At 45.5% G+C, this 16,139-nt stretch overlaps 3 protein-coding genes across 3 annotated transcripts; 2 read left to right on the top strand and 1 right to left on the bottom strand.

Annotated features, from left to right (window-relative positions):
- Nucleotides 1-279: 279 nt before the first annotated feature.
- rnf41l (ring finger protein 41, like) lies at nucleotides 280-3,164 on the bottom strand. Its single transcript, XM_047598982.1, has 6 exons — nucleotides 2,738-3,164; nucleotides 2,441-2,653; nucleotides 2,148-2,287; nucleotides 1,294-1,456; nucleotides 1,059-1,179; nucleotides 280-806 (listed from the first exon to the last, which is right to left on the bottom strand). The coding sequence occupies exons 2-6, from the start codon at nucleotides 2,644-2,646 to the stop codon at nucleotides 399-401; spliced, it is 1,038 nt and encodes a 345-aa protein (XP_047454938.1). The 5' UTR covers nucleotides 2,647-2,653; nucleotides 2,738-3,164; the 3' UTR covers nucleotides 280-398.
- Nucleotides 3,165-4,091: 927 nt separating this feature from the next.
- rad54b (RAD54 homolog B) lies at nucleotides 4,092-15,273 on the top strand. Its single transcript, XM_047599774.1, has 16 exons — nucleotides 4,092-4,201; nucleotides 4,941-5,112; nucleotides 5,206-5,383; nucleotides 9,576-9,803; nucleotides 10,479-10,778; nucleotides 10,860-11,022; nucleotides 11,139-11,364; nucleotides 11,713-11,799; nucleotides 11,886-12,006; nucleotides 12,088-12,227; nucleotides 12,319-12,609; nucleotides 12,693-12,856; nucleotides 12,956-13,217; nucleotides 14,007-14,073; nucleotides 14,156-14,353; nucleotides 14,450-15,273. Exons 2-16 carry the CDS (start codon nucleotides 4,966-4,968, stop codon nucleotides 14,695-14,697), a joined length of 2,820 nt encoding a protein of 939 aa, XP_047455730.1. The 5' UTR covers nucleotides 4,092-4,201; nucleotides 4,941-4,965; the 3' UTR covers nucleotides 14,698-15,273.
- On the top strand, nucleotides 6,685-9,309 carry LOC125016970 (fibrinogen silencer-binding protein). Its single transcript, XM_047599775.1, has 2 exons — nucleotides 6,685-7,559; nucleotides 7,964-9,309. The coding sequence occupies exons 1-2, from the start codon at nucleotides 7,153-7,155 to the stop codon at nucleotides 8,514-8,516; spliced, it is 960 nt and encodes a 319-aa protein (XP_047455731.1). The 5' UTR covers nucleotides 6,685-7,152; the 3' UTR covers nucleotides 8,517-9,309.
- Nucleotides 15,274-16,139: the final 866 nt, after the last annotated feature.

Consider the following 16,139-nt stretch of genomic DNA (forward strand, 5'->3'; position numbering starts at 1 on the left):
ACCTTAGCCTGACAAATATGTGAAGACTACTACTAATCCAGTTTAGTAAAACTTAGACTAAATAATAAACATATCGTTCCAGTAAGACCAGGTTCTTCCATTTTAAGACACAAATGACAAAAAGAAATACAGTATAATATTTCCTATAACCTGTTAGTGGACACTCAAACTTTGAATAGAAATAATAGTGAGCTGAGCGTGTGTCTAGAAAGGAATGAATGGTTACCTCTGTCATCTGGTAATAATAGATACAAAAAGATCCGCTTCTCAAGCAAAAAGTTCACAGCATAATTACTTTATTCCAACATACAATTAAAACATTTTAATCTCTACATCATTGCCAAAATAGTCACTAAATATACAAAATAAAGATTTATTGTGCTGTAGATCCGGTGATTTCAGATGACCGTCACCTCTCGGCTCTTTCTTTTGATACAGTCCAGGGTCAGACTCCGCGTGCCGCCCTTGCGAACCCCGTCTCCCAGCTGCGGCGAAGGAGGTGGACCTGAAGCATGTGCAGCCTGAGCTGAATACAACGACAAACTGGACGCGTGTAAAGACGACTTTCTCTGCTGATGCTGTGTCGGCTCCGTGTGTAGCTCCCTGCCAGACGCCTGCTGATCTCCCTGAAGCTCGTCCCTGCCGCCTCCTGGTTCGGCGGGGAGCTGACTCCTCGTTGGTTGCAGGTCCCTGAGGAGCTCCAGCAGTTCTCTCTTCTCCAGCTCTGCCTCTGCCAGCTCCTGCCTCCTCAGGCGCTCGGCTCCCAGCAGGGCCCGCATGTCGCACATCACACGGGATAACTGACCCTGCACGGACAAGACACAACACCACCGGAAACTTATTTTTCTCTTAAGCCATTATGTATGACATTTTCTGATGAGGCTCAGAAAAAGAAAGAGGTCACCTATTGTGATTGAAAGCTCTTGAATAGCCATATTATAACTACATATTGATGTTTGCGAAGTAGCAGCCAGGGATTTTGTTGTGTAAATGCAAACATTTCCACTGCTCTTCAGCACGGTTGTTGCATTATACTTGATGGGTGAGCGACAGTTCACCTTGATCTCCTCCACCTCGTTCTTCAGCTGAGACTCTTTCTGCACCATGTGCCTCCTCTGCGAGTCCAGCCGAGACTCCATCTCTCGTCTCACTTCCTCCAACTTGCACAGCATCTCTGCTCTGGTGTAAACATTCAACGAGACCGAAATTATGAGCTACATCACCAAAAAAACAAACAAAAAAAAAATGCATAGTCACAAGAGACGGTGGGAGCAGACGAGTAGACGAACGCACCTGAGCATCTCCACCTCCGTGCGCAGCTCGGCCACACAGTTATGCTGTGATTGGTCGAGAGAGAGGAGAGTGTGGCCGCAGCCGTTGGGACACTCTCTGCTGCGGAAGTTGCACTCTGACAGGTGAGCCTCCAGACTACGCCTCTCTACTTGAACAGGGCAACCTGAGCGGACGCAAAAATCACACATGAAGCAACCATTATATACCTACAGATACATATACATATTTTAAAAAAAGGAAAAAACATTACAAGCAACAACAGCAAACAGAAACGGAAAGTGTCAATGAAATAACAAAGATTGGGCCTCACATCCAATCTCTAAAAAGAAAAGCAATCCCTTTGGAAAAATGTAGTATATATGTAGAGAATCTTATCTTTATCCTCCGTGCTGCCTTTGTTTACTAAACCAAATTTAATAAACTTCTCACAGGTCACAGCAAAGCTATCAGATCACACTGCATGCACACACTCATGTCACTGTACCTACCACAGTGGCAACATATGTACTCGCCACCTGCCAACGACAGGTCTCAATTAAACCGTGAGCACAAAAAGCACATACTTCACAGAGTTTCTGAAATGCTCATTAAACAGTGATGGGAAGTTGACCCTGACTGCACTCTGTGCGAGGTCTTTGGGAGCTTTCAGTCCCTCGGGTGCACCAGTTTGTGGGGTAGCCATGACAACAAAGTAGCCACCTGTTGCTCACCCACGCGGAGGTGTCACGTTACCCTCGTGTGATGAACATTCACAAGGGTAACAGGTGAACTTCACAATTACTGCCCCAAACAGAAATAAAAACAACACACTACATGAGTGATTTTTCAGTAGGGGTGAGATTTTTTTTTTGTACCTGTGTTGGAGCAGGTTATGAAGGCGAACTCGCACTCATCCTCATGTGTGTGCAGACTCTCCAGGGAGCAGACCATGTCACACCCCTGTCCTGCATTCACGCAACGGATCTGCAGACGATTCAGGTCGTTCCGCATGTACCTGCCATCAAACATACGAAGACGGAAAGAGTGAGATACGTTGAATTCATTTACAGAGGCCGCTAAGTGGGAGAGCTTATCTTTGAAATCTAAGAATGGGTGATCCCAACTAGGAAGCGGCCGGCCAAGCAGCCTGCAGAGGATGCAGACAGACCTGTAGAGTGGTTTGAGGCTGCCAACATCCAGCGGCAGCCTGTCCTCAGGACAGGAGTGGTGATGGACCAGCCAGCTGCTGATGCAGGCGCTGCAGTATGCATGTTCACAGGGGGCCTGGAGGGGGCGCTCCAATACGTCTCGACACACGCAGCACAGCAGACCCTCGTTCACATAACCAACAAACCTCTCCAGATCAAAGCCCATCCTAAAACTGCAGAGAATATATGCACACACAGCACATGACAAACGTGCAGTGTTCACTCATGTTTTCCTTCTCTGACAAAAATGTTCTTACCTGAAGAGTTCACGTCATCCAACTCCTTCTTCTTCTTTCCTTCTGCAGAGTTAGACCCTCCTCCACAGGTAAACGTCCCTTTTCTCTCTCTACAGGCTACACCGCAGTCCTTCCCTCTTCATGCTTTCTCTTAACTCCATCAAGGTGAGGGTCTCCTCGCCTTTAAAGCCCTCCCCTACCTTTGGGACTGTGTCTCTATGGAGAGGTATCCCTGACGACGAGGGTTCAGGATACAGGCAGACAGCTGTCAGACGAGACCAGATCAGATCAGAGAGACAGACTCAATTACAGAAAAAGAAACACTTCGTCAAAACTGAGACAAATGCTGCTGCAGTGTGCTTCCGTTAACGTCTGACTATTAAAGGTTGTGGTGTATCCTTTAGAGATTACTGCCGTCCTTCAGCTGTTTCTGTCTCTCTTAATGACCAACCCTATCCTGGGTTTCCCTCTCTCTTTGGATGTGGGATTAACATGGATTACACTCTCTCTCTCTGCCTGATTGGATTACAGACTACACAACATCAGATGGCATAAAAACACATGACCACAAAAATCAAAGAGCATCCCGAACGCTCTGACTTATCATCCTAGTCCCTGTATACGGTAGAGAGAGTGAGAGGAGACGTAAAAGACGCAATATACTACATAAAATACTCAATTTTGCTTAAGTCTTAAATTTGGATTTGAATGAATGAATGAATGAATGAATGAATGAATGACTGCTGTGTGTGAAAAAGAAAAATGCAAATCATGCATTAAATAACATATTATTTGTTGAGACTTACTGATAGATTCATTCGGAAGTTTTAGTCATGTTAATATAAACTTTTGTCAATATACGTGTTAAATAACTTGCATTTTTTTTCTAGTTTACATTCATCAAAATACTGCAAAGTATCTCATAGTTATGTTTAATTACAGTACGTGGCTCAATGCACTTTAATTACTTTCCAGTGCTACAATTCATTTTGATCTTTGGCTTTTGTGGTATGACTTCAGCGAACAACTAGTAGTGATTTTAAATATAAAAATATTGTTAAATTGCCCGCACAGTAAACTTTAAGACACCAAGGAGCTTCAGTCATAGGTCATAGGTCGTTCTCGTCTTGAAGACGCCATTACTGAGGTGAAGTGAGGTCAGAAACTGACTGGGTGAGATCGATTTACAACACAGGGATCTATCGGATCGACGGGTTGCTAAAATTCAGCGGGGTCACGGGCAGGAGACAAAACTGTTTCTATGGGATGTGCTCAGTGAGTTGTAGCGACGGTAAAACCAAGCGAGCTCCGCTCGTTTTGGCCACGCCCACTAAAAGTGTCTCAACCAATCAGATTATTCAAATCATTCCGCGGGAGAAACGGAGCCGGATGCAGAGTTACAGAAAAGAGGAAAGACGATTTGTTTTGGAACCGAGTTACAGCTTTGGATCTGAAATGTTTTTATCAAACGTTTAGCTCGTTCTGGTATGTATAAGACGTATAAGTCACGCGTTATTTAACGTGATGTTACAGTCGAGATTAGATCATAGGCTGTGTGTTGCTAACCTCTTATAGTCATGTAACAGGAAACTAGCTAACAAGCTGGCATCCTGATAAGATGATCATTAGCAATAATAATGATGGTGCATTGATTTTATACTGCGCATTTTTTAGCATTTTATGAGCATTTTTAGATGCTCAAAGCGCTTACAATTGTGTGCATCATTCATTCTGACGGAAACGAAGACTTTTAGATGTGCTGGAAACGGACAAGCTACATGATTGTCCACAGTTTCCATGTATGTGAAGACTGACTGGGCAATTTGTCATATTAGTTTATAAAAAAAGCAAGAAAAAAAGCAATATTTTTAGTTGCATGTATTGAGGTTCAACAAGACAGCGGTACATGCATCATCTTAAGTTGATTCATTACCAGAGTTGTCATTAGTTAGTTTTTCCGGAAATAAAACCACACCCTAAAAAATGTAAAACCATATGTTGTTAGGTACTGGGAAGGCAACAGTGGTACAGTTGTACATCACAAATGTTTAACGAGAGGGGCCAATGTATAACTATTACAGAACAAACAGAAGTTAGAAGAGGCTGAACACACTAGTCTTAAATTCACTTTAAACTAATTTCTGTCATATTCTAAAGAGAAACGTATACTTGCCTATTGTAATTATTGTGTTGATATTCATCACTGCCCGTCTTCACGATGTAGGTTGTTGTGTGTTGCCACCGGGAGAATGCGACGTTCAGGAGCTCCCAGTCAGCTCTTGGGAAATGCAGTGAAAAAGCCTCGATTTGTGCCACCTGGAGCATCTACATCCTTTCCGGTGGCTGAATCCAAGCCTCTGGCCTCTAAACCAGGCATGGTCAATGCACTCCATAAGGTTGGGGTTTCCCTCAGTATCTGTTCAATACCCATCAGTATTAATTTATTTATTTATTTTTACATATAAATATCTCTTTCTCTCATGTTGCAGGTCCAGAGAAGTCTTGCAGCCCCAGCTGTCAGTAAAGCACCATGCAGTGACCAGTCCAGTGCTGCTCCAGCCTTGTCCCGGGCACTGGCTCGTGTTCTAGGTGCGACAGAGAGTAAGGAAAATGAGGCAGCGGCAAAATGTCAGTCAGGAGACTGTGCAGAGGACGAAAAAACAACAGGTGAGACATTAACAATTGTGGCTGATGCAATACAAGGTAATGGCAAGTAGTTTTTCATGTGTCACATGGATGCCATGTACTGTACATAGATAAAAAGCTGAAGATCAATAATGGAATAAAGAGTGTACTTATAAAGTCTCTGTGTTAAGAGCCACCATAAGCATCTGCAGTTGCTCTTGATGCCAAATTAGATCTCAGTGGTTTCGTCACATCAACTTTTTCAGCTGTTAGTAACTTTAATTTACCAGATGATGATTTTAGTTCAACCTAATGATCTTATTGATCACACACACTTATCTCTCACCATAATATTTCCAAAAGGAATGTTTGTAAATCTAAAATAAGATTTTTCATATTGATGCTAATATGGACCATGAATAAATAATAAGACTCGTTTTTAACCCTTAGGGATTTTTAACCATTGTTGCACCAAGTCATATTCATCAATCTGTGAAAATACCTAAAACTTCATTGTGTGCAAACATTAAACATGCTTCTGGCAACATTCCTGAATCTCCTGTTCCTCGAAATTCTTTCCTACACAAATAGAAATAATATCTTTATTTGCAGTCAAAAAAATGTATGTGACTATTTGCGTTGTAACGTGATCGCGTTGCTTATTTTAGATGCGTCGATGCAAACGAGGATTTAACTTTACCTACAGCTTCACAACACGTTGCTCGAGCGGATTTTACACGAGAAAAAGCGGCGTGAACCGGCTTCTCTTCTTCCCTCCGTGTTGTACGATTCTCACGCTTTTTCTCTCCACACACACACATATAATCGCTCGAGAAGAGCGGCGCCGTCTCTCAATCAGTGCCTGATAATAACAACAACGCGCTCATTGAAGACTTTAAACCAGACGGACTGAGGCTGAGTGACAGCAGGTCCAGCATTATGCTAATGAGGGACGGAGGGAGGGAAGGACGCGGACAGACTGGAGGACTACGCTCCGTCCTCCTCCTCCTCCTCCTCCTCACAGAGCAACTAGTGCCTCCGTCTAGAACACAACGTTTTAATCAGTGTTTGAGGTTCAGAGTTGAGATTTATTGTCCGCGTCCATCAAGCGGCGCGAGCGGGCAGAAGCGCCGTCTGGACGGGCATGCGCAGCGCGCTCCCAGACCCCTCCCCCACCCAGTTAGTTAAGCCAGCGCTGTATCCAAGCGTCGTCCACTTAAGGAGGACACACTCCTGACCCATCACAACCCACAGTGTGAACGTTTAGAAAACAGTGTGTACATTTTAAAATTGTAATTCAGAGCCCCTCGGGCTGCCGTCTGTTTGATGTGGTAGAGACGGTGTCTGTGCTGTGCTTGGTATGAGGTTTAGAGAGACCGAGCTGTAAGTAGGTCGGGCTGGGCTTAAGCGGCTTAGCTACGTCAGCCTAAAGCTGGGAGGAATTCATCCAAAGCCCTCCGCGGTAGGCGGGGGCCTAAGCGAGGCTGGCCTAGTTAAGCCTGATTCTTATTGTGTGCAGTAGAGCCTGTTTTTGTTTTGCACCGTAGCTGAGAGGGAGTCCAGGAGTAGTGTGTGTGAATCCATGTACTTGTTAGTCACAGCTTATGTTTGATTTGGGAGAGGAAGGAGGCAGATGAGACATATGTGGGAGTTAGACCAGTGTTAGTGTCACTGTGGACCAGGAGAGGAGAGCGGCAGGGACAGAAAACAGACAGGTGGAAGGAGTGTGGAGCCACGGTGCTGAGTCTGGTTACTGAAGGGCGACAGCCATAGGCCCGACTTAAGTCTGTGTGAGTCCGCTATGCTAAAAGATGGAGCCCAGTTCCGTGTTTCTGTCCAGCATGGTGGGTAAAGCTCGCTCCTCCAACTTCACCCTCTCTGAGAAGCTGGACCTGTTGAAGCTGGTCCGCCCTCACATCCGCATCCTGGAGGAGCACACCAACAAGCACGCCGTCATCGTGGACAAGAACAAGTGTTGGGACACCGTGGCCGAGCAGTACAATGCGCTGGGAGGGGACAGGCCGCATCGCACCGCTCAGGGCCTCAGGACCCTCTATAAGAGGCTGAAGGAGTCGGCCAAACAGGAAGTGATGCAACGCAGACACGCCCAGCCAGAGTACAGAGCGAGCATCTCTGAGCCAACCAGGAGAATCATGGAGATGATCCCTCACCTGTTTCACCATGTGCCAATCCACGAGAAGGACCAGGCACTGCGCAGGTACAGTATGACTCCCACCTGCCAGCACAGCACACATTTTAACACACAACTGAAAGCCAAGGACAGACAAGCATCCTCCAAACAGTGTAATGATACTGATTCAAGCAAGAGAGGAGGAGCTATTATACAGTTATAATACTAAGACAAGTCAATGCCTTTGTTTACTTTTTATTTTTGGGAGGAAATGCAAATTGTTCCTCAGAAATCTTAACTGTTTATAAGAAGATCTGATGAGCTGAGACTGTAACCAGTCACGTTTGTTGTTTGACTGATTGATGAACATCATCACCAACTTAGGCCTCCATACCCTTCACACAGACAAGATGTACAAGCTCAATTAATGTTGTTTAAGCACCGTAGGCTCCCTCACTAATTTTGATCACTTTTTTTTTTCCATTTTCCAGATTAATATACAGCAAGCACAACTCTCCCATTGAGCATCCTGGCAGTAGCTCCTCTCTGGCTGGACTCCAGGATTACTCAGCAGCTGTCCCAAGTATCCCCCATGAGGTGGTCCAGCTGAACCACGAAGAGGATGTTAAACCACCACCAGACCTCCCCGTCCTCCCTACGCACACGGAGCCAGGGCTGGACGGAGGCCAGGAGCCAGAGGGAGAACAAGACTTGGGCAGCGTCCAGGATTACGAAGCATCTTTGTCTCCCTCTCAATCCTCCGTTAACATCCCCCTCTCCGCCTCGCCGCTGCCGCTACGCCACGACCTCTACCCCAACGACATCTACCCTCACCACGAAGCCAGCAGGTTTCGCCCTCACCTGGCCAAAGAGGAGCACGAGCTGGTGCTGGCCAACCACCGCAAGGTCGCCCTCTACCTGGAGGAGAAGAGGGAGGGGCTGAAGAGGAAGCAGCAGCTGGAGGAGGAACTTCTGAAAGCCAAGATCAAAGTGGAGAAACTAAAGGCTGCCCGGCTGAGACACGGCCTGCCAGTTCCTCTATAACAAGTACGGACACGCACAACTATGGGCAGTAGAAAGGGAGAAGCTCTGAGGAAAAGCTTTGGCGCTTGGAACTTGAATTTCTTTTGGTAACACGGTGCCTCGTACAGACACGGACAGATAGCCTGTGCACTTATTCCACGACGATGCTGAGTTACGTTGCCATCGGTCTCTGTTTAAGCGCTCTGAGCGTAAAGGAAACACGTGTAAAAGCTCAATAACACTGTGATTGGCCGAAATGGGTCAAATAAATGTGAAAGTGAAGGGAATGTTTGTCATATTGACTGATATGTACCATACTGGTGCTTTTGTTGCCTAGATCTGTCACTAGTATGTGAGTGTAGCGATGTTAGGATAGTGTTACGTGGAGAGAGAGTCAGCCTAGTTAATTTCACCAGGATATGTTCTATTTTTAAAGAAGGTGCCCCACTAATTAGGGGTGTGTCACAACTTGATGCGATGAACTCAACAGGAATGATCTTTAAGCTCTTGTGAAACCACATTTTTTTAGTACGGCAATTTTAAAAGAGAAACTCTTGAGTTCAGTGAAACCCTGCAGTCAGTTATCTCAGACATGCCGAGATTGAAACACAATTTTAAAGATCCACTAATAAAAACATGTCAAAAAGTATCAAATCATCCCAGTGTGAAAAGGAGGAAGAGGTGGTGTTGATTTTCTCATGTTCTTGCTATTTAATGTATGTGAATACCACATTGATTGTATTGTGATGTTGGTTTAAAGTGTCGGTTTCTTTGACAGGTTGTCCACATTTTTTATATTAAAAAAGAAACAGAACAGTTGTCCGTTTTTGTGTTTGGTAGAAAAATCATCCCATTTCTTTACATCTTTATTTTTATTTTGTAATGTCGAACACAAGAAATCATTGTCATCGTCTTTCAGTTTCAGGCCTGAGGACGCATGAGAAATAACCATTGTACTTAGTGAATACTTGGTGCAACAGTGGCCTCTGCTGGGGATGTGTTTGACCTGTGCCTCTGCGCGTACAGTTTGTTTCTCACGGTTTTCAGCTGCTGTCTTTTTTTTTTGTCTTTGTCTTAAAGGAGAAGAAGACGGCCCTCAGACAACCCCCTGGTCTCCTCAGACCCCTCGGCCTCCTGCAGGATCGGCCTGCGATTCTGGCGGCAGTCAGGACGGAGCGCGTTACTTCAGCGTGGTGTGGTGTAAGGCCAGTAAGAAGAAACATAAGCGGTGGGAAGGTGATGCAGTGCTGATTACAAGAGGACGCACAGTCACGCTGAAAGACATGGAGGGGAAGGATATTGGAAAGGGTGAGGCGGAGACATTTGAGGTTGTTTTGCGTTTTCAGCATCGTGCAAAGTATCATGAACAGTTCTGTAGTAGTCACTGACAGGATTTATTGATCACTATTTTTACATCTGTCAAAGTTGTCGTTGTGTAGAGTACAGTGCATGTTTTCACCGTTTTGGGAATTATAAAAAGAAGAAAAATAGTGAGACTGTTTAAATTGACTGAATTGTTCTTGTGTTATATTGGAGAATATGTTTCATAATTGTTCATACATTTGGTAGTAGAGTAGTTTGTCATTTGTGCAGATGTCTATTTTGTAGAGCTGCTCTGACAAACATTAATTAAACATTAAACATAAATGTAAATGTATTAGATAGAACATTCACCAGGATATGTTCTGTTTTTAAAGAAGGTGCCCCACTAATTAGGGGTGTGTCACAACTTGATGCGATGAACTCAACAGGAATGATCTTTAAGCTCTTGTGAAACCACATTTTTTTAGTACGGCAATTTTAAAAGAGAAACTCTAGAACATATCACACTGACATGTCAGTGTGATATGTTCTACCTTAAAACTTGTAAAAGACCCAAATATTCATAAATGAGGCAAAATCTACAGGCAACATCAAAGTGAACTCACTTCAAGAGCAGTGAATTGTACGGCTTGGTCCTGACGGAGGATGTTTGTGTTGTAGGTAGCGGCTACAAGGTGTCGGAGCTGGCCTCGCTGTCTGAGGGGGAGACTCTGATGATCGGGGGGAAGCAGGTGGAGGTGATGGGGATCATTTCTTCTGAGGACTTTGCCAGTGGCCGTTGTTTCCAGGAGGTCCAAACTGAACAAAATGAGCTGCACGTGAAGTCTGCCCCGCCTCCCTGTCGCCCCCCGGCGTCCAAACCTTTCTGTCCCCCAACGATGCTGGGGAGGGCGGAGCCTCGAGTAACTCGACGAGACGATGAACAAACCTGCAGACCTCGACATGACCCGCTAGCTCCAGGTGCGAACGCGAAAATTATAAAACCGTCGTATGAATACGCAAATGAACATGTTCATTCATATTTTGGTCTTGTTCTTTCAGGTGCGCTGGTGATGCCGCGCCCCTCTCCCAACCATCAGTGGATCAACAACAAGTCGGGTCTTCCTGTGGTTGATGTCGTGGTCGACCCGTACCTGACCACACACCTGCGACCCCACCAGAGAGACGGCTTGCTCTTCCTCTATGAGTGTGTCATGGGCATGCGGTGAGACTTCTAACACACACCATCCAGTTAAAGAATCCGTTTTGTCTTTTCACACTTGGGAAAGTAGCGGTGGTCGCTATCAGGTTCACCAATGGACCCTTCTGTCTCTGCTTCAGAGCGGCAGGACGCTACGGCGCCATCCTGGCCGATGAAATGGGTCTGGGGAAGACGCTCCAGAGCGTGGCCCTGTCCTGGACGTTGCTCAAGCAGGGACCGTACGGTGGAAGACCGGTAGCTAAACGTGTCCTGGTGGTGACGCCCGGCAGCCTGGTGCAGAACTGGGGAGCAGAGTTTAACAAGTGGCTGGGCTGTGAAAGAATCAGTGTTTTTACCGTGGATCAGGTGAAGATTATTATTATTATTATCATTTCATTTGTTATTTCCAAAGATGTCAAGTAACATAAGAGATCTAGATTCAACTTATGATGCAACACATATAAACCAATAAAAACCTTCATGAGTGTCATATTAAACTAGACGTAGTGGTAGAGTAGGGTTCTTGGTAAAAGTATAAATATGCAGTTTGGCAGATTGACACTGGTGTATATATTCCTTATTTTCATTCCTCCTGTTTTATAGTGCACATCATTTAAAAGCTGTGTTTCCTACATTATTTTTCATGTATCTATGTATGTTCTTAATCAATCCTGTATAAAATCGTTATAACAGATGATCATATTGTATGTTTAGGACCACAGGATAGAGCAGTTCGTGTTGTCCCCTCTTCACAGCGTTCTTGTGATCAGCTATGAAATGCTGCTGCGCTGCCTGGAGCAGGTACGTCTGCCTCCGTTCTCACTGTCAAGGGTGCGCATTACTAATAAATCTTCATGCTCCTAATGCTATGTTTCTTTTGTTTTCAGGTACAGAAGGTGGAGTTTGGGCTTGTAATTTGTGATGAGGGCCACAGGTTGAAGAACAGCAGCATCAAAACCTCTTCAGCCCTCAGCAGCCTCAGCTGCACTCGCAGAGTCATTCTCACAGGTATGCTCTGAAAGGGATTGAGATCTGAGTGGAATCGATGTCTTGCAAAGATTAATAATAAGTTGTCCTTGTGATTTGAAGGCACGCCGGTACAGAATGACCTGCAAGAGTTCTACGCTATCATAGAGTTTGTTAATCCAGGGATTCTCGGGTCGTCGACTGCTTACAGGAAAGTGTACGAGGAACCAATCCTACGTTCCAGGCAGCCGTCCTGCACGGAGGTATCGATAGCCCGTCTTTACCTTTCTCTTTTTGTTCAGATTGATTTCTCGTATTTGAAAAACCCGACGCCGAACCTGCTTCCGCCCGCAGGAGGAGAGAGGTTTGGGAGAGGAGCGAGCTGTCGAACTCTCTCGCCTAACGGGCATGTTCATCCTGAGGCGGACGCAGGAGATCATCAACCGCTACCTGCCTCCTCGCCTCGACTGGACGCTGTTCTGCCGGCCGGCGCCTCTGCAGCTCGAGCTGTACGGGCACCTCCTCTCGCATCGAGTGTTCAGAGCCTGCCTTCAGGGCTCCACTCAAGCCCACACACACCTGGCCTGCATCACCGCGCTGAAGAAGCTGTGCAACCACCCCGGCTTGCTCCACTCCACCGTCAAGGTGATGTTCTTTTACGCTTTGGAAAACCCGCGCCTCCCCGAGGAAATAAACTATTAATGTAATGGCGATTTGTGTGTTTGCAGGAGAGAACAGACAACGGGTCAGTGGAGAGTTCAATATACGAGGGCCTCGTAGATCTTTTCCCAGAATCTTATCATTCAGGAGGACTCGACTCTGCTGACTCTGGAAAACTGCTGGTCCTTTCAGACCTGCTGACGACCATTAGACAGCTCAGCCCTTCAGACAGGTGCGCGCAGACTGGAGACCGTCAAGTGTTTGCGTCACCATGATTGCGATTTTGTCTGCGTGTACTTAACGTCTCCGTATTTGACGCGCGTCCCTGCAGGGTGGTCGTGGTGTCAAACTACACTCAGACACTCGACCTGCTCCAGGACCTGTGTGTACACATGGGCTTCACCTTCTGCCGGCTAGACGGACAAACACCCACAGGCCAGAGACAGCGGCTGGTTGACGGGTTTAACAGCCCCTACTCTCAGAACTTCCTGTTTCTGCTGAGCTCTAAAGCCGGCGGAGTGGGACTTAATTTGATCGGCGCTTCCCACCTGGTGTTGTACGACATCGACTGGAACCCTGCCAACGACATCCAGGCAAGACACACGCCATCAAAGCTAGCTACGTCCCTAACATTGATTTATTTGACCCTTTTCTGTCTTGTCTAAACACATTATCACTGTATGTTCGCACCTGACCTATTAGGTATGTTCTAGCACAGAGGTCTTTGATGTTTTTCAGGCCAAGGACCCCCGAACTGATGGAGAGATTAAGTAGGGAGGGAGTAAGGACCCCATAATTAGCATATGTTCTATATTAAACTAGTGCTATTTATTATTATTTTCCATTCAATTTTAAGTTATTCAATAGTAAATAATACACCGGTTCAAATATTATGTATTATTTTGTGCAACAGTAGGGTGGTGACTGAAAGATAACCTCTTCTGCCTCCATTTATCACTTTACTAAAATATGTTGGATTCATATTAATGTGTATTTAAAGGAGTTTACATTTGTGGGGGAAAATTATTTTGCGACCCCCCTGCAGTACCTCTGGGATCCCCTAGGCGTCACGGACCCCCGTTGAAATTCTTTTACATTAGCCTGTTAAATGTGGATAATGTGGAAGATGTTCATGAGACTGTGGTGCAGAAAACAGATGAATACAAATTAGACGTGTCATCTCAGCAACAATCCTTACGTGAACACAACGCACAGTAAAGTGTGAGTTGTCAGTCCACATGACTCTTTTGGTTTGTTGTAAGACAAATATCTGCGTTAGTGCGTGCACCTTTATGTACAGTGTATCTATATCCAGCAGATGGCACTGTATGTTTGTGTGTCATTCGCCACTGAACTTTTTTTCCCCTTCTTTCTGTGTCAAGGCCATGGCACGAGTATGGAGAGACGGACAGAAAAAGACAGTGCACATCTACCGTCTTCTCACTGCAGGCAAGATTACACAAACACACATAAAGAGACAGAACAATCAGCATATTCAGGCTAACGTGACGTCTGTGTTACTACCTGTCAGGAACCATTGAAGAGCGTATATTTCAGAGACAGGTGTCCAAACAGGGACTTTCTGGGACAGTGGTTGACTTGGGAAAAGGAGCAGAGCACACGAGTTTCTCCGCCAGTGAGCTGCGAGATCTTTTCAGCCTAGCGGACACGCCCTCTCTGACTCACGACCTGCTGAACTGCGATTGCAGCATGGACGGCACAGTCAACGGTAGGCCCACGGACGCGACGCACACACACACACCGCTACACGACTAGACCCGTGTCTCCTCACAACACATGTGCTCCTGTTTGTCTTTGTCCTCAGCCGTCGCAGAGCAGGTGGAGGAGCCGCTCTCTGATAGGCCGTGCCAACTTGGTCGCCTGGGTGACCGTAAGGGGGGGGCAGCGGCAGCGGCGGCGGCGGCGGCGCAGAAGCATCTGAGCATGTCGGAGCTCATGCAGTGGAGACATTTCTCCGGTGACACACACACATTCTCAGACCCTTACCTCGACCGCGCACGGAAACACATCACCTTCGCCTTCCAGACCACCATCTCCCACGCAACGCCGTGAACGTCCTCGTCCAAGCCTTGATAACGCCGTGTGACTAACACCCAACAAGGGCCAGAAACAAGAATACACTTTTAAATGAAATAGCTTGAGATTCTGTATCCTTTGTTATTATTTTCTTGATTTATTCAAGGACATTTACTGTGAAGGTTAAAATAAATAAATAAATGGCATTTAAAGGAACAGTTGTTTGAAGGAAATGAACATTTGTTAATAATTAACAAAAAAAAACATTCTTACCGGGGAAAGATGAGCCAACGAGATAAGTTAATGAATGCGGCAAACTAGAAGTGTATGTGCCGGGTGTGTTTTTTATGTGCACTTATCTGCAGATAAGACAGTGCAAAAGAGGTATACAGGTGAATAGTGAGTGTGTTACCCTGACCTGAATCCCAGCACAGGAGAATAAAGACTATCGAGCGCAGACATGTTCAGCCTGAATTGTTGTGGTTAAATGCCACACGGTCGGTTATGTAATGAACTTACACATTTGCATAGAGTGACTCTGCTGGGATCCTAGAAGTGGGCCATGCTGCGATCTGCTCAGTCCATGATTTTTGGATAGCACTGCTCTGTTCATGCTCTTCAACACAAAGCTGCTGCGTGGGAGTTACAGCTTGTAGTTTCTGTGTGTGCGCGATGCGTGTGTGTGCCCTGGATTCACATATGATTTGTGTTGGGGTCTGTCGGATTGAATGAACTCCAGCAGAATGTGTTTCTCTGCGCAGTGTGATTATTAGTTATCTGATGATTGCCACTGTGCGTGATTGTTAAGCAACTTTCTTGTGTAATAAATGGGTCTCGTACGGGATGTTAAGGTTTTTCCTTTATGCATATGACCGTTGCAGCTTGATCGTGTTGCAGGCTGCTTGGCGATCATGCGGACACCTGCTGTTTCCCTGCGGCCACGGTGTGAATTTAAACGGTGCAATTCCTCCGCCAAAGTCTTCTGCTATGAGCTTTGCATGTTACATAATGTATTATTCATTTCATTTTTGTGTGGGCTCTGATGAAGGCCTTCTAGAGCCTCATGAAAGGCTGCTGCCATCATAGCTACTGTTAGAAGTAGATTTTAATGGTGTTTTTAAACTAAATGCTGTGGTTAACAGCTGTTGGTTATCTTCTAAATGTAGTCAACATGGACGTCCTGGTGGACAAATGTTGCTTTGGAAGTATTTAGCTGTACAGTTAAGTATTTTTCTTCTGATCATGGTTTGTATATAGTAGGCGGTTTAGTTAACGAGGCTCCAGAGTAACTATAATAAAACTTGAAGGCAACATAAATATTAGATACTTTGTTTATCCTGTAGCGTCCATTAGTTTCATCACATAGAAACAGATATACGCTCACTGGCCACTTTATTAGGTACACCTTGCTAGTAAAAGGTTGGACCCCCTTTCGCCTTTAGAACTGCCTTAATTTTCGTGGCAACAACAACAGAGAT

This window comes from Mugil cephalus, chromosome 11 (assembly GCF_022458985.1).
Source record: "Mugil cephalus isolate CIBA_MC_2020 chromosome 11, CIBA_Mcephalus_1.1, whole genome shotgun sequence".
NCBI classification, from domain to species: Eukaryota; Metazoa; Chordata; class Actinopteri; order Mugiliformes; family Mugilidae; genus Mugil; species Mugil cephalus.